This window comes from Bacillus rossius, assembly GCF_032445375.1.
Source record: "Bacillus rossius redtenbacheri isolate Brsri chromosome 4 unlocalized genomic scaffold, Brsri_v3 Brsri_v3_scf4_2, whole genome shotgun sequence".
Lineage (NCBI taxonomy): Eukaryota > Metazoa > Arthropoda > Insecta > Phasmatodea > Bacillidae > Bacillus > Bacillus rossius.
Window position 1 is genome coordinate 10,013,109 of NW_026962011.1, and position 24,124 is coordinate 10,037,232.

Genomic DNA, 24,124 nt, shown 5'->3' on the forward strand with positions numbered 1-24,124 from the left:
TAAAATGTGCGACGATTATGCGATAAAACACGGTAATATAAATAAAACATCAGAGTATTTACTTTTAACTACGTTTGTTCCATATAAACTTTTATAATGGATTTGCTATTAAATGCTGCGCTGTTGCAAGGTAAACTGCGGGAAATGCTTTCGCATAAATGGGAAAGTAAGTCATTATTACTACAGGTAAATTGATGATGCAAGTAAAAGAATACCTCAATCAAGAATTTTTTTACATGATTTCTATTATAAGTTTCCAGGATTTTTAGTGTTGAGTCCAGGATTTAAGTTAGAAACCATTGGCAGCATTAGAGTATGCAACACTGTGTGGTGTTTTGGCTTTCATCTCTTGCACTGTGGGGGAAGAAGTGGAGCAGGAGGTAGGAGAGGATGTTGACAGTACTCTCACGCAGAAGGTTGTACAAGATGGTTTGTCTCAGGGAGGGAGAGGTAAGCCATATGACGTCATGATACCCCCTGCCCACTTAACTTGCAGAAGCTACTGCCACCACATTTTTTAAGAGAATGTCCTTTATTTTTTGTCCTTCTTATCGGAACATAATTGAGAGTATTAAATCTCATACAAATATACTTTCCAGCTAATTTACTTCAAAATGTTGACTTTTCAAAACAAATTTTTCAGTGGTTCCTCGAAAAAAGAGCCGTAATAACAGGGTTTTACTTTATCACATAAGTAATTATTGGTTTTGAAATTTTTGCTTTTTATTTACAAGCAGAATATGTTGGTTAACTTGCTAAATGTTTCCTATGTTTTTCTTATTAGTGTGTGGCATGTAGGATGTGCTATTAAACACCTTACTCAAGGACTCAAAGTTGTATTTATAGATAGACTTCATCTTTCAGCAAAGACTCCAATTTTTGTCTATGACTGATTAGAAAATATGGGCTTTGCACACCCCTACAAATGATACATAAATAAAAATAACAATCAATTCACCTGCTCAGTCAATTTAAATTCAAAATTAGGTTTCTTCAATACCAAGTAAAAAAAAAGTCTCTCTTCTAAACAGATACCTTGTGCAACAGACAAAACTAATAAAATAAAAAATTCCATAAAAAAAAAAGTATATTTTATGGAGAAAAAAGTCATAAAAAGTTGACGACAGATTCGAGTACTGAGCATGTAACTGTCAAAGAAAATGTACAAAAAATTCCTGTGATGGCTAATACTTAGGGACCCCAGAAAATAGTGAACCGCCAAATACACGAAATACCGCGAAATTGGGCACTATTTCACCGTTTTCACGAAATCTGCTATTTTTTCACAAAACACAAAACTTTGAGCGAAATCCACGTAATTTCCGTTACCAAGAATGTTTACATTGGTCGGATACTGTAAATAACCTTACTATCGATCGTGTTGATATCGCGTAACGAAATCGATTGTAGTTCCAACATGGCGGCAAACGTGTATATTTACGTTGCTGCTATGTAACAGCGTTACGAACACAATTTTTGTGTAGTTGGTATTAGTTCTCAAAAATTCTAGTGCACAGAAGCGAACACAATATTTACGCTTACATAATAGTTTCATTCTGGCCGAACACAATATTTTTTCGTGTGCGTGCCACTACGGCATAAATGTTTTTACGGTGCAGCTTGCAGTAGTGTTTTTTTTTTATGACGTCTCGGTTACTCGGTATTAATTTCCAAGCATCTAGTTAGTAGTGCTTATTTTTGTGTTAAGATGCCGAAAATAGTTGCGGTTTTCGATCGAGAACGAGTGATGAAGCAGGAAGGATTTTATATATTTGATGTTAAGGATAAGATAATAATGTGTAAGTTTTGCAACGTTCGTGTGGACTGGATGCGTCGAGACACATGCCTAAAACACGTTTCTAACGCAACTCATAAAAAAAAAATTATGTGCGGCATCAACGTCGACTACCAGTACTGCAAAACAGACGTCTATAGGAGCTGCTTTGCAAACTTCTAAAAACATAGATGTAAACAAACAACAATTTATAATTGACTTTGTTGAAATTATGGTGGGGGCAAACAACATACCTTTGGAAAAAAAAGATGACCCAAACATGAGGACCTGGTTAAATAAATATGTTCAAGGTACAGTAAGTCCTCTATTTACGTCGTACCGATTTACGTCGTTTCGGATTAACGTCGCTAATGTTTGAGTACTCATGTTTCAATTTAAGTTGTCGCCGATTCACAATAACGTCGTTTACAATGACCGTAAATATTTATTTTAACCAAAACACCGTATATAATTCGTTTATAATTCTTTGTTTCCTTCGGTAGTTAATTTATGCTATGTAGCGTAAGCTACACGTTCACCGCCTTATCTTATCATACATCATGAGGGACGCTTCCTGCTCTCCGCGCGGTGATGCAATACTACCAGCCCGCCCGCTCGGCCACCCACGTATCTCGCACGTAGAAGTGTTATCTACTTCCCGCAACGACACAGCATTTTCTCCTACCCCTTTTCGTCCAACTCCTTGGCACTTCAGTCGCTATGATATCATTGAGTTGGCCGGAGTTTTAAACGTGCCGTTGTTAACTTTATCGTGATTAAATGCATTTGTAGTGGGCCTACAGTATCAGCTCACTGCAATTTATGATTTTTATTAGAATTATTCCCGTACGTAAATTGTAAGAATTGCGCCGCGCTATTGTATAACCTCTTTTAGGTGTTTATTACTTCATGTGATTATTTTAAATCAAGGGCTCTCAATGTTTGTCATACTTATAGTACTTTTATTGTATGTATGCATTTCTTTTGACTTTGTTCTTACCAGCCTCCAAAAGAAAACAGTTGTTTTCTCCCGCGAATGACTCAAAGTAAAATCTGTGTAGCGCTAAACCACTTTGTATCCTTACACTTTGAATGCATTATGCGTTTATATTACGTACAGTATGTACTATATATCTGTTTTTATATTTCAATCAATAAAGGTAATAAAGCAGCTGGTTAAATAACCATTCTATAAAGCTGAGAAATACTAGTTGGACTTGTTTCCCACGCTGTCGGTTGTCATTTGCTGATAAAATTGCCCGTTGTCACGTCTGTATGCCAGCGCTTCCGCCCGACCTTGGGCCGTGGTCGGCCGGTGGCATGAAACATGGCTCATTTTGCGTCGTTTCTATTTACGTCGCGGTTTTCAGGAACGTAACCCCGACGTAAACCGAGGACTTACTGTACTGTGGTTCAGTATTTTTATTGCATTTTAAAATTTTTTTTATTATTTTGTGTGTGCGCAGTAGTTAAAAACCATTTGGCCAATGAAATAATTCTACAGTTCATCATGCCCGCATAAAACGTTAGTTAGGATGAGTAATGTGAATGTAGGCCTCCTATAGCTTTGTTACAAAAATCAGTTTTTGGGACTAGAGAATGTAACTTAGTAACCAGAAAAATGTTATAAATGGGATCTTACAATCAGGGTTTCATTGTATAAACATATACTTAATATGCTATGTTTAATATTAAAATTTTAAAAAATTTGAAGCAAAACAATCCTAGTTTGCCAATTTCAATTTTAATTTAATGTATCTCACCAAATTTTTACACAGATTTTTAGCACCGCTTGCTTATTATTACACTGATTTTTTGCACCGCTTTTGTCATTTTTTTACACCGAAATGAGCCAGTTTTATTTACCATTTTCTGGGGTCCCTACTAATACTTAATAGTTACTTATGGGTTACTTGCTCCCTCTGCAACACAAAAGTAAATAATGCAGAGCTGCCAACCTCAAATCACACCCATCAGTAATGGCAATTAGGTATATGAAAAAAGTACGCGTAAATCATGCACGATAAATTTTTCCTGGGGCATTATAACACACTCACAAGATAAAACAAGGACAATAATATGCAAAAGAAAAAAATATGAATACAATGCAAATTAATGAATAAAAAAATCTATTTGAACAATACAATCATCTGAATATGTAAGAAATAATAATTTTACTGGATATTTTGAATCTTCAATTCAAAGTATTCAAAGTTCAACATTAAAACAACTGTCTTTTTATTTGCTTATTTTATCCTGGTTGGATAAGAAATGTCAGGTAAACAAACAACAAGACAAACAAAAGGACTTGTAAACAATAACTGCGTTCGTTACTTTCGTTTCTTCAGATGTAGCGAAAAAACGAAGATATAGATTTATTGCTCGTCACGGCTTTAAAATGTTCTGCATGTTTCTTTGATTCAATATGCCGTCTACAGTCATCCCTTCCACCATGTGCAATCGAAAAGTCACACGTGCATACATTACAAAACAGTGGCGTTCCAAACATTTGAAAACGACAAGCATGGCCATTCTTTTGAATATTTAAGTCGAAAGTTCTGAAGACTTGCGTGTTTTTTTTTCTCCCCCAGATACACATTATTCTGTCACACGCTTCATTTCTACAACCGGCACTGAAGAACACAACACTATCAAAAAACATAAAAAAATTTCACGTCTGTAGACACGACAAAAACACTATGATGAAAAAAATGGCTTTCAAGAAATAAATTAACACAACACAGGTTAGCCAAAGTACCGTACAAAAATTATCGTGATGTAAGTAGCCTTCAAACGATAAGTCCGAGAATATGTACTAGTTGTATCGTACAACGGACGTAATACCATCCCATTATTGTTTGAAAACACGAGAATTAATTTACTTATTTCGACAGTACAACGTACATGCGCACACTTACTAGTTCCGTTATTTGAGCAACCAAGCGATGTATTCAAACTGCGTTCACGAAACACGCACAGCAGAAACGGAATATTCTCCGTTACCATGCAGCACAAAGCCTCGTTTCCGTAATAAACCAGCGATGTTCCGTAATTCCGTAATTCAGGGTTAAAATCCGTAATAATTACGGAAAATCCGTAATGGTTGGCAGCTCTGATAATGTAATTACTTCAGTAGTGTAACAATGAATGGCACCGAGCCAGCACTTACCAATCTCACCCTGCATGAGCCCGTAGTAGACACGCCACACTTCCTTCATGGACTTGCCACTGTCCAGGTAAATGGCCCCGGCAATGGACTCAAACACGTCCCCAAGAGCTTTGGGAACCTCCACAGCCTCTGCCATCATGATGTCTTTCTCCGAGAGCAGCAAGAACACCTGGGGAAACAGTGACATGTTCCGCTATGCATACGCCTTTCAGTCACTCCCAGCACATTCACAGCTCTTAAAGGGCACACAGTGCTACCTCTGCCATCCAAACAAAGGTTTGGCAGCACACATTTTCACGATAAAAGGTGGAATAAGTTGTCTATTCTCTGTTCTCTCTTAACTGAACTGAGTTTTAGAATAAACAAAGCCTCTTGTAAACAAACATTTTCATTGGCTGCCGGCTGCCACGCACATTATTCGTGCGCAAGAAATAGTCCCTTGGTTACGTACCACTTGTAAGTATTTTTACACTGCCTTTTTTATAACAATTGTTGTTATATAGCATTATAGTGTTTCACCATTAATATCCAATACAGTTTAATGTGTCAGCAAGTATTTACTTACAATTATTTTAGCAGACGCCGTCAGTGTACAGTTGATGCCCGACGCAAAAGTTGTATTTCGGATTCGCGCGCGCACAATTTGTTATGGCTGACGCCGGACCGAGTTTTGTAAAGCACAGAACGGGAAAGCCTTTGAAAATTGCACAGAAAACTATTGTGTTGAATATTTTTAAAACATTTTCAGACAAATATCCGGATTGTCGTGTGAACGATATTGCGAGTTTAACTGCGGAAATTACGGGTGTTTCAAAAAGCAGTGTTCTTCGTGCAAGGAAAGAATTACAGGACACTGGGACATTAATAACTCCCGGGAAGAAAAGGAAACGTGAGTATCCTGTTATCAAAACTTGTGATGATTTTGTGAAGACGGCTATTAGGCGTAAAGTGCATAGTTTTTTTTCGCAAACGAACCACCTACGCTGAACCAAGTGCTACGGTGTGTTAAAGACAGCCCTGAACTTCCTAATTTCATATTAACGACATTTTATAAACTGTTAAAACTTATCTGTTTTCAGTACGTAAAGAGAAGCAAAACAAATGTCATAATTGATAGGGACGACATTTCACTATGGCAAAGAAATTATTTAAGCAAAATCCGTGGTTACCGACAAGGACGCAAAATATACTAGTTATTTAGATGAAATGTGGGTGAATGAAGGGCATGCTACAAACAAGTCTTGGAAAGATTCTACAGTTAAGAAGAGAGAAGCATTTCTCTCAGGACTGTCTACAGGACTAAAAAATCCAACAGGTAAGGGGCAGCACCTTATATTGCTTCATATTGGTAGAGACAGTGGTTTTGTGGAAAACGGTGAGTTAATTTTTCAGTCAAAGAAATCCGGCGATTATCATGAAGAGATGAATGGTGACGTTTACCGGGATTGGTTTGAAAAAACATGCCAAAATTAGAACAGAACAGTGTTGTTGTTATGGATAATGCATCCTATCACAGTGTAAAGTGTGATCATGTGCCAAATCATTAGTGGAGAAAACAAAATATTATCAAGTGGTTACAGTCAAAAAATATATCCTTCAGTGCAACGTCTGTGAAAGTGTAGTTGCAGAATTTAGTTCATACAGTACGTTCATTTTTTACTGCATATGTGATTGACAACATCGCCGAGAAAGCGGGGCACACTGTACTTAGGCTACCGCCGGTATCATTGCAACTTGAATCCAATCGAACTAATGTGGAGTCAGATTAAAGGTTACGTGGTACGTAATAACAGAACATTTAAGCTAAGCGAGGTACGTGATTTGGTAGCCACAGCTTTGTCTCAGATTACTCCAGAGAAGTGGAATGACTGTATTCGGCACGTAATGAAAGAGGAAAGAATGTGGGAATTGAATGGTATCAGTGATATTGTCATTGACAGTGTTATAGTTCCTCTCGGTGATAGTGACGACAGTAGTGACGAAGATAGTGGTGGTAGGTCTGATTCAAGTCTGGAAGGGATAGCACCACTGCCAGATAGTGATTAGGTGAGTACCAAATTGTAACACTATCATATTGTTGTCTTACGTTACGGTGCTATTTTATCGATTATTCAAAAAATAAACATTGTTTGCTATTGTGTCCTGAACGGTAACGGCACCATTTTCCGGTTATATTACTTCTCCGTTATTTTATTAGCACCGACTGTACTGAAGTGTGTGTGTTGCAACTAGTGCTTGGCATGCAAGATCAATTCAGCCTATCACTTGCTGATGCAGCGCAGTGATACGACAGTGTTTGTTTATTTCAAAACTCAGCTAAGAGCGAACGGAGAATAGAAGCTATCAAGTATCAACACCCAAATTTTATTTTAGGGAAGTTAGGTCATTGGCAGCAAAGCACTAAGGCATTCCACGGCATGGACAGGCGTCTGAATGGCCTTGGATGATCTTCTAGCACGACTAATTTCTGAGCACAGAACAAGTAACACAATTATTTAGTCACAAATTAGATTTGAATCATGTACACAAAAAAATTCTCCATTATAGAACGTATTTTAAAATCTAAATTTTATAATTTTCTATTTAATTTTTTTGGTCATCTATCTTAATTATGTCTTTATCACATTTACAATTGTTGTATAATGATAAAAATTAATTTTTAAAACTTTATTAATTTCAATTTCTTTTATACAAAACTAAAGGTTAGAAGTCTCTCAAAGACATTATTACAATAAAACGAAATCACAAATGAAATTCTTTTGAAGTGAAAAATATTTAACACCCAAATTTGTTCTCGTACTTCATCATTGATAACATGATTGCGTTCCTCTTGGAAGGTGACAAACACGTCGATGGCATCCATCAGATGAACAGAGCTGAACAACATGTATTTCTGGAATCCATTGCGAGCAGCAAGCGAAGCAAATGTCACATTGTTGACTAGTGCAGAGCGTAAATCTGTCACCTCACCTGGTGATAGATTGCCACAATATTCGTAGATATATGATGTAATCAAGAAATCTAAAACAAAAGGAATAAATATATATAGCACTATGCAAATGTCAGATATATTTATTTTATAAACATTATAAAATTGAAAGTTGTCATTAAAATTGGCTTACAAAATTGAGAAAATATAAAAAAATTGAACTTGAGAAAAGTGGGAATGGGGAATACCTTATCTACTCAAATAAACAGCGCATAATCATTTGTAAAATGTGTTGGAAAAGTATGGTGCGCTGATTATTCGAAACTTGAAAATGCAGCATGACAACACTTCACAGCACAAGTTCCATCAAGCTCCAAGGTTGGTTAGCTGCTAGTATTGCTTAATGGACGGGTGACATCTTGCACATGGTATGTGTGTGTTTCTGTGAGAAAGAAATCGCAATAGTTACCGACAGATTGCAGTTGCGACCATTTAAAGTTACTGAAAGAACCTAAATTATTAAAAAAGTTCAGGAAACTGGTTATTATGTTGTGCGAAGAAAGTATGGTACACTGTTGTGTAAAGTGGTATAAGTGACTGGAGAAAATTTTTTTTAGCAAGTGATGGTGTATTGCAAAAAAAATTTTTTTTATTTGAAATGTAAGAATTTATTGCATGTCCTCGTTCAGCAATTTCCCAATTTATTTAGTGACTATCTTCGTAACATAGCATTAAATTCAGTAATTCATGGCTGGGATGTTAATAGCACTTTACTGCATAAACAAAACAGCTGCGGTCAGTAGCCAATTTACATTCATAAAACATTTTCAGCGCATCCAATATACATGTTACCAATACCATCTAAAGTTAATCCCTAAATAAAATATTTACTGCCTGATATCTGTAAGGAAATGTATTTTCAAAAAGATTTTTATGACATATATTCATGCATTTTATAGAACTCTTGTATTATGAATAAAAACAAAAGTGCTTAAAACAATAATCAGCAGAAGTCAACACCCATACCAAGAATAATATAATGTTTACAGAAAACCTTAAAACAATTATATTATAGCTTCAAATAATTATTGATGTCCTGAATAGACATTTAACAGAAACATGTAATATGGTTAAAAGTTCTGTTTTAAAAGTTTGGTGCGAGTTTTATTCCAAACAAAAAAAAAAAATTTTTTTTTGGTCATGATCAAAAACATTAGGGGTGTGTGGCTTGTTTGTGAGAATGGCTTATTTGGGTGACTACAGTAAGAAGACTTTGAATAATTTCCTAGAGTAAGTCCTCATTTAAAAACATTAAGTTCCAAAAAATGGAATTTTTGAGCACTACTATTCACCAAAAACACCACTAAGTATTTTTAATGTGGCTAAGCTAACCCAACAAAATGTTCAAAATGGTTAACCAATTGAAATATTGAAAACCTGTGTAACAGAATCATCAAATAGAATGAAAGGAAATAAAAAATACAATTTTCAGAATTTACTGTTTTCAAAAGACATAATCTATAAAATTTCTACTTTGTACCGTATTTACTCGCATATAGGTCGCAGCAACTTTACCAGATTTGATGGGGGAAAAATGAAGTGCAACATATATGTGAAGAAAAAATTTAAAAAAATTTTGAGGAATTTTTTTTGCAAGATTTTGCTTTAAAATGAGAAAAAGAAGTTTATATAGGTATAGGCAAATTTATTTACAATGTACACATACAGCGAAACCCCTTATTTACGTTACCGTTATTTACGTTTTACCGTTATTTGCACTATATTCTTCAGGTCCCGTTTAGTTCCCATTTAGTCCAATACAATACATTCACGCAAATTACGTCTCAAAAATCGAATCCATCCCGCTATTTACGTCACGTAACAACCATAAACAACCAGAAAATACCGTGGGTACTTTAAGAGTAGATAAGATTAGCTAGTAGGCCTAAAAACATTGTGAAAAACGTAATGTTTATAGTCGGCAATGAACATTTTAAATCGCAAAATATACATATTTTATAACATGAAAAGTTTCTTTTATTTCTAAACATATAATAATTTAAGCCTAGGCATGTAAAAGTCCGAGTAATTATAGCAGGAGACAATCTAAAATGCACAAGGGAAAAACATAAACTCAAGAATGTATAAACGTAGCTGATTGTTAAGTTCTAATACTGTATTTATGTCACAACTTAGCCGAAATACTGGTATGAGACGAACTTCACAAGATAAAATGAGCGGAGTCTTGGTAACTGTTTTATACGTATTTTATAATTTCGGAAGTATTGTACAGTTGACGCATATTTTTTAAACTAACAATTTATTTCTGGGGATCGTAATTAATTAATTATTGGTATCAAGACATCAAGATGAATGTAAACTTGAACATGTCATGGCAGTGAGAAAACTGGTGCGTATACCAATAAACTGATATTAGAACTGGACAAAACTGGTACACAAGCTCGCATCTATTGGCTAGCTGCTGATTGAAGGTCACGAGTCTGGGCGGACCGTTGAGTGAGTTATACTGTGCATGCGCAGCTCAGTGAACAAAGAGAGCCAGCCGGCGCGCCGTAACAGCAGCTGATCGAGTAGAATGACCTTTCTCCGCGCACGGTGCGCTATTGACGGTAAATTTCCATCAATTTGCGGCCCTTTTTAAAATTTTTTTTACTGTGGTGCAATGTGTATGTGTAATGAATTACAGGTGCGACCTATATGGGGGGAATCTTAAATACCAAATTCAAGACCTCAAATTATGGGTGCGACCTATCTGCGATGGCGACCTATTTGCGAGTAAATACGGTATTACCATATTAAAGTACTAAAGATGCAATAAACAATGGTCTTCATTAGTTGGCATATAGCACAAACCTTGCTAATAAGTGCCTGCAAGTTATAGTGATAAGTAAAATCTCAACAAACGAGTCGAGGCAAGAAGGGTTGAAAGTGAGGGGCAAAACTTGAAATTAAAAGTTGAGATGGTAAATAAATCCAAGATTATGTGTACATTCAAGGTGTGTTGATCAAGTCCCAGGGAAGACTAAGTAACTTGTGCAGATCAATCTCGATACACTCGCAAATCATAAGAATAAACATAATTTTATGTTATCCATGAAAATTGAGGTACCACACCAATTAAGTAATACTATTTATTACATAACTGATCACATAAAATGGTTTTTGCAAGCCAAAAACGGCATAACCTGTCAGCACAGCACTCGAATAACAGATACATGACTGCCCACAACCACACACGGAATAAGCAGTCACATGACCTCAACTACAATCACAGCACAACACTGTGCAAGGACAGAGCAGTACACAAATTTCCTTACCCTTACAATGAGGCTTTTCTGCAGAATATCAAAAAATAAAAAACACTAAATCTGAACTTATTGGCTGTGACAAAACCCTGATGATTTTACCTTCTCCCACGGGAGTGAACATCTACCAATTTTCCCAGCATAAGAAATACCTTTCACTTTCATGTCTGACGATAACTTTCAAACAGTTTATAAAGATCATAGGCTTTCGTGACCACTGCCTGCAGTTAAATCTGGAAGGTAGGCAGGTATGGCATATGGAATTTTTAAGTTTGTGTATGAGCAAAAAGGTTGAGAGTTTTGTGATATAGTATTTAATAAATACACATGCAGCTTTCAAAATGAAACAAATTTCTTTAATTACTGGCTTTGAATCCAGAGGATAGTGTCCACAGAAATCATGATGCTGCATACCTGAAATAAAGATAACAAGCAATTTAATGAATTTGAATTATATCTACTACTACTGTAACAATGCTTTAGTCACAATAATTTTTTGGAAAATTAGCAAAATTATCTGTTTATTATTATTTAATTGCAAATATTAGTTACTAGCTAAACTCTCACGGATTTGCTCGCGAAATGTCTGAGTATTGCTAATATCTTACCAATGAAAAAAAATTTATGTGACTAATTACAATTTTTTTTACTAAATAATAAACTCAATAAATTGTCAGGTGCATAAATTATTTATTTGACAACATAATTGTTAAAGAATATTTTTTAAAGTAATGTGTAGACCTTTTTAATTTTTAGTACAAATTATTATTTGATTTTATAATTCAGTTTCAGTGTTCGAAGATATATTTACCTTGATGAAATCTCACTTGACACATTTTTTTTTTAATTTCACAAGGTGGATAAATAAAAAAAATCATAAAACTTGCACCAAAAATATTTTATAAATGGTTTGTGCAATCGTTTGCACTGACACTTTCATTTACTATGGTTAGAGATATTCTTAGAATAATTAAATAATTTCACATCATTAATAATATTTACCATTATTTGAAAATATTTGATACAATCACATTCTTATTTGATATGTAGACTACAGATATTACATTTCCTATCCAAATTTCATATCCTATTTCATATCCCATTAGTTGATTTTTACTTTGCTTAGTGTTACTTAAACAAAAACCCTAATTTTTTAACCTCTCATCTATTTTCCCACAGGGATGCCAACCTAACGATTAATAAGTACAGTAAACTCCCTATTATCCGCGGGCGGATGATCCACGGTGAGTATTTTCAGCGCATGCTATGAAAAAATACAGCACATAATGTAAATCTGTAATTTATTACAAGTGAGCAAATTTGAAATATACTGACGAGTGTATTGTGTGCAGTATACAGTAAAAAGCCACAGGCGAGCTCAGTGCGAAGGCGCAGATGACTCACTCACGCAGATGCAACACATCGTCGGACTGCTTCACTATTTAGAAGAACAAGACGACAATGCGCAGTTGGCTGAAAAACTTACGTTATGGAAATTCAATCAAGAATTAAGAAAAGATGTTTCCAAAGTAGGAAACAACAGCAAGTGACTGATTTTTTCAAAAAGTTGTAAATTTAAAGAGTTGTACTTTTTTAGTGTCTAATGAAGTCTCTGAGTACATACAGTACACACTGTATCCTTGTTACGAAGTAAGCACCGAGCACTTTTATGTTTACATCACTGAAATGTATTGTATGTTAATTATTCAGTAAAATACTAAAATTTTAGCATCATTTAATAATTTTTACTGTTAATTGTAACTTTTACTGTACATAAATTTGTAGATTTTGAAGTTGAAATTAATGTTTCCTTTTTTGTTTCCCATTTTTGGCTCTTTTGCGGATTATCCGCGATTTTCACTATCCGTGGTGGCCCTGCCACTTAATTTCGCAGATAATCGGGAGTGTACTGTATGGCAATATTTGTTAACCAGACAAAAACCAAACTTATCAATTTATTTTTCTTTTAACCACATATGTGAAAACCAAAATAATTTTAATCATACTCTTGTTTATATTGAGTTGAATTTATCTTGCCAATACAGAATATATTCCATATTGTTTTTATTTTTTTAAATAATATTAACCTCTGTTAAAACTTAAGAGGTGATATTTTGGAGAATTTTGAATAAGTGAAAGTAGCTTTGGGTATGTTTATCATTTCCTATATCATAAATTACGTTTGATTTGATCAGAAAATATTATTTTTTTTAAATGTTAAAACAATATTAACAATAATTCACCTTTTGAAAAGTATAACTTCAGAAAGTTGTAAAAACGAGTTGGTAGATTTTTCATATCTGTAGATCATACCTTATAACTTACAAGCAAACCATACTGAATAAACTATTCGTAGAGACATTCATAGAGAATACTTGAAAACCTCATCTTGTAAAATTTCTTTGACTTTTACATAAACAGTCGCTGTGGCTGGAATATTAAACTTAGATGTATAGTATCGTGGACATTTTTGTAAAGAAAATAAAGTTAGAATATTTTTGTTATACCGTTTATTGCTTTATTTCAAAATGTTAAGCAGCGCACACTGATAAATCAACAAGATGGCTAGCTTTCATCTGACTTCAATAATAACAGTTATTGTAAAATCTTACTGAAACACATCTTTAACAGAATAAAAAATAGCCTTTAGCACTCAGTATTTTCCTATTAGTGAAAGCATTGTCAGAATAAGATCAGTAGTTTCAGAGATTACCCCCTACATCTAAACAAAATTTACCTCTTCATAATAAATATAATATATAAAATATATACCGTATTTACCCATGTACCACCCGCACATTTTTTCTGAAAAACAACATTCAAAAGTCGGGGTGCGGGTCATACACGAAATTTGAGGTTTTGGACAACAATGAAGACTGAAAAAATTGGATTTATAGTACATTACCGAATGCTGGACGCATTTATTACAATGAAAATACAGCGAAACCCCTTATTTATGTTACCGTTATTTACTTTTTCCCGATATTTGCACCATTTTATTTCGGTCCCGTTTTAACCTCATATGATGCAATGCAATAAATTTCCGTTGTTTACAACGCGCGTATAAACTGCTTCCCGCAATTTACGCTGTTTATTCTGAGATTAACGCTTTCTAATTTAAATAATCGTAATACGACGTGTCGGGAGTCGCTGTAATCCACCTATAAAACGTAAACAGCGCCAGTTGGCATCATTCGGTATAGAGCGCGCGCACGTAGTCGAAGATCGATAGCGATAGCTCGCAAACTTCTTGCTACGCGCGCGCTCTGTTTACAACCGAGTTAACTATAACTGGCAACCCGGGCCATTTTATGCGTATCAATACAACTCACGTTTTTGCTACGGGTTTTTTTTACGTTGAATAAAATGGTTTTATGGCATCACTCATTATTTTTAATTATTTGGCACTACGAGCTTTATTTTTATTTGCAGGATGTTGCAACAGACTGAACAGTTGACGATTGTGGTTATTGCATACAAACATTTTAAAATTTATTTCACCAAATTTACGTCTGTTGTTTAGCAAAATTGATCTACTATTTTGACAATGAATATTACTGGGGTTTTTTTTCTTAATATTTCATGCATTTGTGTTAGTAAAATTCTGTGCTGCAGTTATAAAGAGTTTTCTTTGTTGTTACAATGTCATACTCTTTTTCCCTATTTATGCAGGCACATGTAAATAGACATTACAGTGAAAAATTTTTTTTTCCAGAGAATATGTTGAAAATTTGGGGTGCGGGTCATACATGGGGGCGGGTGGTACATGGGTAAATACGGTATTTAAATAAAATATAATATAATAGTATAAATTAAAATTGTATTATTTTAATTAAAACTATTTCCTTAGTTTGTTAATATTTTTCTTTTAAAATCTATATGCAACTGCAAGGACGAATGTCAATGTTTCAACATTTGCAGTTTTTCTCAGAATTGTTTCCTGATTTACTTGCAAATATTAGTTATTAGGTTGGTAGTTTTTTTTAATTCAAACAGTTTCCTTTGTTTGTTCTGGTAATAAGTAGGTACAGTAAGTCCTCGGTTTACGTCAGGGTTACGTTCCAGAAAACCGCGACGTAAATAGAAACGACGCAAAATGAGCCATGTTTCATGCCACCGGCCGACCACGGCCCAAGGTCGGCCGGAAGCGCTGGCATACAGACGTGACAACGGGTAATTTTATCAGCAAATTACAACCGACAGCGTGGGAAACAAGTCCAACTAGTACTTCTCAGCTTTAAAGAATCATTATTTAACCAGCTGCTTTATTACCTTTATTGATTGAAATATAAAAACAGATATATAGTCGTTTGGAAGACATCTTATGAAGAAAAAATCATAAATTGCAGTGAGCTGATACTGTAGGCCTACTACAAACGCATTTAATCACGATAAAGTTAACAACGGCACGTTTAAAACTCCGGCCAACTCAATGATATCATAGCGACTGAAGTGTAGAGCTGTAGCAAACCGTATGTATTCGTTACTGAGTAACGGGTGCGGCATCTAGTAACGAGTAACGAAACGTTACACACGAATGCAATTCGTTACTCGCATTTTTCGTATGTTTTACGCATGCGCGCGCTTATTCGTTACAAAGAACGATGTTTGTTTATTAAGAAAAGTATAATTTGGAAATTCGTCGTCCAAGTTTTTTACTGTTTATTAAAGGTATTGTGTGTGTAGACAAAGTTTGAGATTGGAACAGAAACAACGTAAGAAAGTATTTTTTACAAATTATAAATATGTATGTTTTTGTTTTTTACTATCGCGTATTTTCACGTTTTTTGTTCTTATCTTAAAAGAGATATTATAATAAAGCTGCTCTAATGAGATTTTATTGTTTCTTGGTTAACAAAAGCTGTTAATTATCAAATACTTTTAATTGTTTATATTCGATTTATTATTATTTACGCGACGTCATACTGTACGCGTACAAAATACGACTCGATTCGTTGCTGTTACATAACATAGCATGTTATGCGGTATCAGAAGTAACGAGTAACGATACGAAAGTAACGAGTACTAATTGTTATAGTAACGAATACATACGGGTACACTTTTTTTAGTTACTTTTACACCTCTACTGAAGTGCCAAGGAGTTGGACGAAAAGGGGTAAGTAGGGGGAGCACGCCGGTTCTGGGACAGTGTCAACAAAGGACAGGTGCTTGTCTGAGCACGTGGGGGGGTGTGGCACCACGTGGTCGGGTGGGCGTGGCACCACGTGGTCGGGTGGGCGTTGCCGGGCGCCACATGGAGGGTCCGCAGGGGTTTGTTGACGTCACGTGGAGGGGGTGGGGCGTATCGATCGTGAGCCAACTTCGGTAGGATCGATATATCTCGTCGGGTAACTTCGGGCGTGTTCGTTGCGGAGGGGGAGTTGGATGGTGAGGGGGTGTGTGTATGTTTCTAAATGAGGGAGGCAGGTAGCGCTAGTGTCGCGCGCCGGAATTATTTTTACAAGTATAAAAATGTGAGGGTTGGCGACGGTTGGATTCGAACCTTCGTTTCTGGATCGTTAGTCCGTCACCCTAACCACAGGACCACGAGACCATATTGGAGAAAATAATTTCAGATGTTGTATATATATGCTTATAAAATATTTTTTTAAAGAGAAGGTATATATTTTATTTATAGTGCTAAGCGTGAAATTTAAAAACGGGCGGCCGCCATGTTTATTTTTTTTATAGTGCTAGTCGGCAAATTTAAACGGCGGGAAATTTAAAAAAACAGTCGGCCGCCATGTTTATATTTTTATAGTGTTAAGCGGTAAATTTAAACGAGGCGCATCGGCTGCTATGCGGCCGCCATGTTTATTTTTTTATAGTGCTAGTCGGCCAATTTAAACGGCGGGAAATTTAAAAAAAAAATATGTATAGTGTCGGCTGCTAGTCGGCCGCCATGTTTTTTTTTTTTATATTGCTAAGCGGGAAATTTAAAAAAACGGGCCGACCGCCATGTTTATTTCAACAGTTGAAAAAAAAAATAATTTCGACTGCTAGGAAGTAACAAGAACAGCCAACTTTGAAAAAAAAATTAAATAATATTATATGTATGACAATCGATTGCTGAAAGTCGCCATCTTGTAGTACAGCATACCAGGCCGCCGTATTGAAGCATAGCATACCAGGCCGCCATCTTGTAGCACAGCATACCAGGCTGCCATCTTTTTTTTCTTCCCCATTTATAGTCATTGGTTTTTTTCATTTCTCTCAAGTTTGAATATAAAAGAAAGTATTATTTCGTCAGCCACTACTCTATGACTATAGTAGTAGTAGTAGTAGTAGGAGTAGTAGTAGTAGATGCCAAATTTTGAAGAAAAAAAAAACACACACACTGAAGTGTAGCCATGTTTTCTTATAGTACTAGACCAGTATAGTCATAGTATACTTAATTTGGTGTGTAGCATGTCTGTCTATAATAATAAATAAAAAAAGCTATAGGCATTACTTATGGTTATAGCGTGTTATGATAAAAAAATAATTATACTTTACGTATTTCAGCGAATTCAAACACATTTGTTGTGTTAAAGACATAATGTTCTCTCGGAGTGTGTGTATATTGTGGAAATGAAACATATATACAGTAGTATTAATTACTTAAAAAAATAAATTTATTTATAATATATATATATCACCAAATTTTATTTAAAAAAAAAGTATGCTTATTACGTCACTTGTCATATAAAAGAAAAGGTATTGTGCATTTATAGGCATTATATAATTTAAAAAAAAAAAAAAATTAAAATATATGTTTTCCCAAGGGGTGTTGGAGCCGCGCAGACGATGATGGCGCGTACTCCCAACGGCCCTTTTCCTTCACCCACCCCCCAGTGTAATTTTTTTAAATTAAATAATGACTCATACACTGGCGCCTCGCATAGGGGAAGCCGCTCGCAGAGGGGTGGCGGTTGCAACCGAAGAGAACTGTATACAAATGTAATTTCTTCCAAAGTTAAAATATATATTTCCCCAACACTTAAAAAAATATTACGTCTATCTGGTGTGTTAGTTACCTGTACCTGCCATTTGATTAATACCAGGTAAAAGTAACTTGTAATAATAATAATATTTTGCCATAGTCTCGGAAAATATTACGTCTATCTGGTGTGTTAGTTACCTGTACCTGCTATTTGATTAATACCAGGTAAAAGTAACTTGTAATAATGATAATATTTTGCCATAGTCTCGGAAAATATTACGTCTATCTGGTGTGTTAGTTACCTGTACCTGCCATTTGATTAATACCAGGTAAAAGTAACTTGTAATAATAATAATATTTTGCCATAGCCACGTTTACGTAAATGTTTCTGTTAAACTATAATGCATGTATGTATATATATATATATTTTTTTTTCTCACAGCAGTTGTTTTTACGAGTAGCGCATTGCTACAAAATCATAATAAATAGTACGTTTATTTTTCCAAACAAAAACGAGTTTTAAACCTTAACAGCAGTCTACCATGACCGCATAGTTCTTTACTTTCTGCATACTAAGTTACCAGCTACAAGTAACACATAATGGGTATTGAAAAAAATGTAGTCAACACAACGATATTACTTAGTTTAAAAAAATTTTATTTTTTACCCCCTCCCCTACCCCGCCGGGCGTCCATTGCCATCAGTTTGGCCACGACTTCGCCGCTAGGCAGAGCCGGCACCTTCTGCTTCGTAGCAGGTAGCCGGACCCCTCTTTGTTCGTCGGCTGTTAGCGGCCGACCCCAGGGACATGTCCCAGAGGGGACCGCCACCAACAGCAGCGGCGAAGTCTTGGCCGGCGGTGTTGGAGGAGGAGGGGGAGACGACGGCCCTTCCAGCAGGTCTTCTGCGAAGAAGGCCGCCGCAATGTCTGCTGGTATACTGGTCCCCACACCCTCCTCCACCTCTTCCTCGAAGAAAGAGGCCGCCAACGCTGATGGTATCCTTTCCATTTGTCTTGGGGTTGGGGAGATCTGTAGAACGTCACACAAATTTCAGGCATCCTATCAAGAGGACGATTTATATAAATTTAAAAAAAAAACAGGGGAATATTTTATTTTTACGTTAAATCAGGATAGATTGAATATACTTTGAGAGGCAACTTGAAACAAACTTTTATTTTTACGTTAAATCAGGATAGATTGAATATACTTTGAGAGGCAACTTGAAACAAACTTTTATTTTTAGGTTAAATCAGGATAGATTGCATATACTTTGAGAGGCAACTTGAAACAAACTTTTATTTTTACGTTAAATCATGATAGATTGAATAATATGCAAGCTAACATGGTAATAGGGAATATATTTTTTTTTCAAAAACATCTCTACATTTCATTAACATACCGACGGTTTTTCTCTCCACACGCATAATGGAAAGGATCATGGCGCGGCGCGGTGGGGGGAGGTGAACACACCCCTCTCGGGATAAGTTTTTTTTCTTTTGTGTGTGGGGGGAGGCGGAATAAGCGCTGTTGTTTGCCTTCAACCCCCACACACACACACACATATATATACACGCTTGAAAACCCTCCGAGCAGGGGAGGAGTGGTGAGCGCTGTTGTGTTCCTGCAACCACTGCTCGGAGGTTACGTCAGCAGTGTTCGTCTCACTGGTGAACGTAATCAGAGGAAGAAAAAAAAAAAATGGAAATATGTACAATGATTAGGAGGGATCGGGCGAGGCACGAGTTTTAAAAGGACACAGATCTTTATGCCCCCAAGGTAATGTGCTGACACCGTCTTCAGAAAGCCAACGCTTATCGTCTCCTGAAGACAGTGCTACCTTGTTCACTCGCTCCGTAAACACGGCGTGGCCTCGCGAACGGAAATGGTATTGACTGCCTAGAATCCGGGAATTTTTAAGCAAGCAATCCAGGTAATGAGGGAACAGAAGTGATCGGATTACGTTGGCCTTAACTCCTTTCGCTTTACGCATACAAGAACCATCCTCCATCTTGTATGCGTAGAGTTTCGGGCGAAGACCCACGTATTCCGTAATGATCTCGCCAGCGGCTTCATCTTTCATCACCCCTGTTACACCCTTGTTGACTAAGGGGAAGCGTTGATCATTACCTGGCGCATAATTTGACGTGTCGAAACGTGAAGCTAAGTCGGGTCGAATGGAATCGTAAACGTTATCACACTGAACGTGGTAAATTAACGAATCAGTGTCCGAGTACAAGAGATGCAGAGACTGTGAAGGGAATTTTTTTTGCATGTAGTTATAATGAAAGTCGTATAAAATCAATTTTGACAAATCTAAAATGGCGACACCCGTGTACAAAGGTTTATCGAAGGTTATCGAACCTTTCTGCAACTCTATGAGAACTAGATTTTCATCGACGATTTGCCGACCCTTGAATGTCGGACGACCAATCAGCTCGGCTGCCCCATAAATACTTTCGTAACACGAAGCGATGCGAATGTCTCTGTGTCTTCTAGAATCTTCTAAACTTTTACCGTAAACAGCATTCGATAGTAACTTAAAAAACGATTTTTCGAAGGGATTCGCAGCCTGGGCACGACGCTCAGCATTAAAGGTTATGTAATCTTTCATCCAGGCCGCCTGTTCAAACCGCAGCACGCGGTGAACCTGGCCGATGACCGCCCCATACCGAACGTAGTGCCGCAGTGTTTTAGCATGAACAACATAATTATTACGCGGCGCGAGAGTTAACAATAATTTACTCATTCGCCCGTTTGGCGGTACGCCATTCACAGGGGCCAGAGGCAGATCTGATAGGCGGTCGTGACAATCATCGGGAAAGGTCAAATCCACTTCCGCGAAATATGACGTATCGCCATCTATGTCAATGGCGTTGAAATCCCAACTCGCATATTCATCCCTGGGAACCCACTCAAATTTGCCCACGGGAAGTTTATCTAACATTGTGTGAACATACAAAGCGTTTACATCGAAATAGCAGATGTACGAAGACGGAAGGCTCGGGTCGTGAGTGGACATGTGAACATTATTGGCTTTCGCGTGACGTCGACTAACGTTTGTTATACCTCCACAAACGGCTGACTCTAGGAAGAGGTATATATCCGGGTCGGTTATCAGCTCAAGACGCGCACCGGTTTTAAATAAAAGTGCATCCCATGCGAGCGAGGGAGCGGTAATGTAATGGGCAGGATCTAATGAATAATATTGTAAGCAAACGAAACGAAACGATTCGAATATGTCGGCCAGCAAACAAGTATCCACCTTAAGATAACTAAGTGCGTACTCTTTCAATGTGGCACAATGGAAGACGTCCCAAGCCTTTTGAGCGTGAGTATAGTCCAGATCACTCACGTCCGTGCCACTCATTACGTTATGGAACGCTTCCTTAGGGGGTAGCGAGGCAGTCTGCAATTGTTCACTAGATTTAACAAAATCATAGGGAAACACACCTTTACGAGTAGCTAACTGAAACTGTGCGTCATCTGGAAACATTGAACGGGTGACTTTCAATTTATCTGGCGTGAGATTGCCAGCGAGAGTTTCCAGAGATGAATTTAAAAAGTTAAGTGAATCTATGAATCTAAGACGCACAGTGCGCATGCCTCCTTGCGCATTATCTGAAATGGGTATGTATTTTGTAATGCACTTGTAGCTCTCCATTGTAACTCCAAGGACTTTGACACTGCCGGGGTTCTCCACAACGAAGGAACCGTCCGGCTGTGCAATCCGCCGCGAAACTAAATGTTGCATTAAAAAGTGGGCATCGTAATTTTGCAAATTATGAAAAACCGCGACGAGTTGATTCTTTTGCATCCTGAAAGCCAGGTTGCATTTAGAATGGGCATAACCACGTATTTCACCAGTAAAATGGCAGTGATCGAGCACCGTCTGCCCAGCCAATACCTTCTGACAGATATGGCAATGTGTTTGACTCGCAAGCCTTGCAGAGACGGCCGGGGTCGGTGTCTTAATAGTAATGGTCTTTGAATAAATATCGCAAACCCACTGTGTCATTGAAACTAATTCTGCGATCATTTCAGCAATACAATTATCACCCTCGAATTGCACATACTTGGTCAAAGAGCTATCGTACCCACATACTAACAAAATGCTACATGCATAAGGCACGTGTTCGTTTACCCGCGTAGTGCTAGAAGACTCGTCACCGGGCAAACAGGTGGAGAAAGGCTTCAGGTAACACTCGGTGTCACAGTACGCAATAAAGCCTAGGCGGTCCTGTTTTGCAAAGTTTGTAAATTGCAAATACTTGTTCTCTTCTGTAGGGAAACAGGTCCGCACTGCTTGATGCTGGCTGCAGAGAACATTGTGTGAATTTAATCTGTCTTCGCTTGTAAAATACTGAAGACAGCGCTCGCAAATCCATTTCTTATGTTGCGTCTTGGACAATTGTGTATGCAATAATCTGGACATTGATTTTATGTAAACAAAATGTAGGTGCTCTGTCGCGCCACTCGAACGAATCGCCAAGATATTTACATGTCTCTCTCTTCGCTCAGAGAATACGCGAAGAGGCTGGATCGAGGATTCAGATTTGCCACTAAAACATTCGTCAACGATATTCCCCTTAGAATCTACGCAAGCGTAAACATTAATGGAAATATCATTGTTCCTCTCAAATGTTTTAATCTGATGCAGAGTGGAGGGAAACGTCAAGGCATTCGTATTAAAATACACGAGTGGATTTGGATACGAAGTGGCTCGAGAAACATTGCCTTCCACCGCCGACACACCTGCCATGACGGCATACAGGAAACAGTGCTGCTCGGGACACTCAATGTTAACACAAGCTTTCCTATTGTACAAAAACGCCGGCAATTTCGTGTGCGCTGCGCCAACCGTGAAAACTCTATAGCTTGAAACATGTACATCCATGTTAATCAATCTTTTTAGAGCCCAGCCACTGCCACGCGCACCGAAATCACTAACGTGTTTATTGATTTCCGGAATGAATGTTGAATCGTAGATTTCCCTTAACTCATCAGAGTGCAGTATCGCGGTTGAGTGAGTTGTGAAATGAAAAGTTTCACTCTCGTTTCCCTCCGCAGATTCCTTAACAAATGAAGCCGAGAGTGAAACGTAAACTTTAAAGGGGCGAATTAATTCGTTAGTTAAGTCCAGAAAGGGAACCCTACATCTCTGTAGAAACCGGTCCAAGTCCGGATCGACATTTTCAATATCATTTCCAATTCGAAAGTCCACTATCTTGTTAGCAAATGCAGTGTTCAAGGTAACACCCTCCAGGCGAGGCAAGACGTCGGGCCCCTGCGCCAACTCCACCCCTGACCCCCGCCCACCATCGCGAGAGTCAGGGATAGAAGGCCCAGCTTCATTAAGACGGAGTCGCTTTGCCTCGGGGGAAGAAGAACGGGAAGACATATTAAGAGAAAAGAGATAGAAAATAAAGAAAGAGAGAGAGAGAGAGGGAAATTACGTTCAACAGTGAGCACAAAGCTAAAACAAAAAGAAAAGAATAAAATTTAGTAGACGTAGTTATGGAGTATGGGTTTGACATAATAATTTTAAATTAATTTTATTTCTTCAGAAAACTATGATAGATTGTACACGAAATCTCCCATCCGTTTGCAAGATTTTAAAATAAATTTTTTTAGAGAATATCTCTAGATGGAAATATTTTCTAAAAAAAAAAAAAATAAAAAAAAACATTTACGTATTAATGAAGTAGGAAACGTTAATAAATTATAGATGGTAAATGCGAAAACATTGTGTGGTAGTAAAAGGTGAAGAAAGTTGAAGTTTAATATTATTTTCATGTTAAATGAAAAAAAGAATATTTCCATTCAAAATGATAATAATATCATCCTAACATTACAAACAGCTTAGTAATATATTATTTTCATGTTAAATGAAAAAAGAATATTTCCATTCAAAATGATAACAATAACATCTTAACATTTCAAACAGCTTAGTAAGATATTATTTTCACGTTAAATGAAAAAAAAGAATATTTCCATTCAAGATG

General features: G+C 36.8%; 1 protein-coding gene across 5 annotated transcripts in view; it reads right to left on the bottom strand.

Moving 5' to 3' along the window:
• The window catches only part of LOC134541907 (endoribonuclease Dicer-like), a 224,263-nt gene that overhangs the window by 20,800 nt on the left and 179,339 nt on the right, over window positions 1–24,124 (bottom strand). For all 5 annotated transcript variants that reach the window (XM_063385650.1, XM_063385649.1, XM_063385646.1 and 2 more), the window contains exons 23-24: window positions 7,744–7,964; window positions 4,944–5,112 (exon numbers count right to left, since the gene is read on the bottom strand). In XM_063385650.1, coding sequence (XP_063241720.1) covers window positions 4,944–5,112; window positions 7,744–7,964 — 390 coding nt within the window. The remainder of the gene's footprint in view (window positions 1–4,943; window positions 5,113–7,743; window positions 7,965–24,124) is intronic.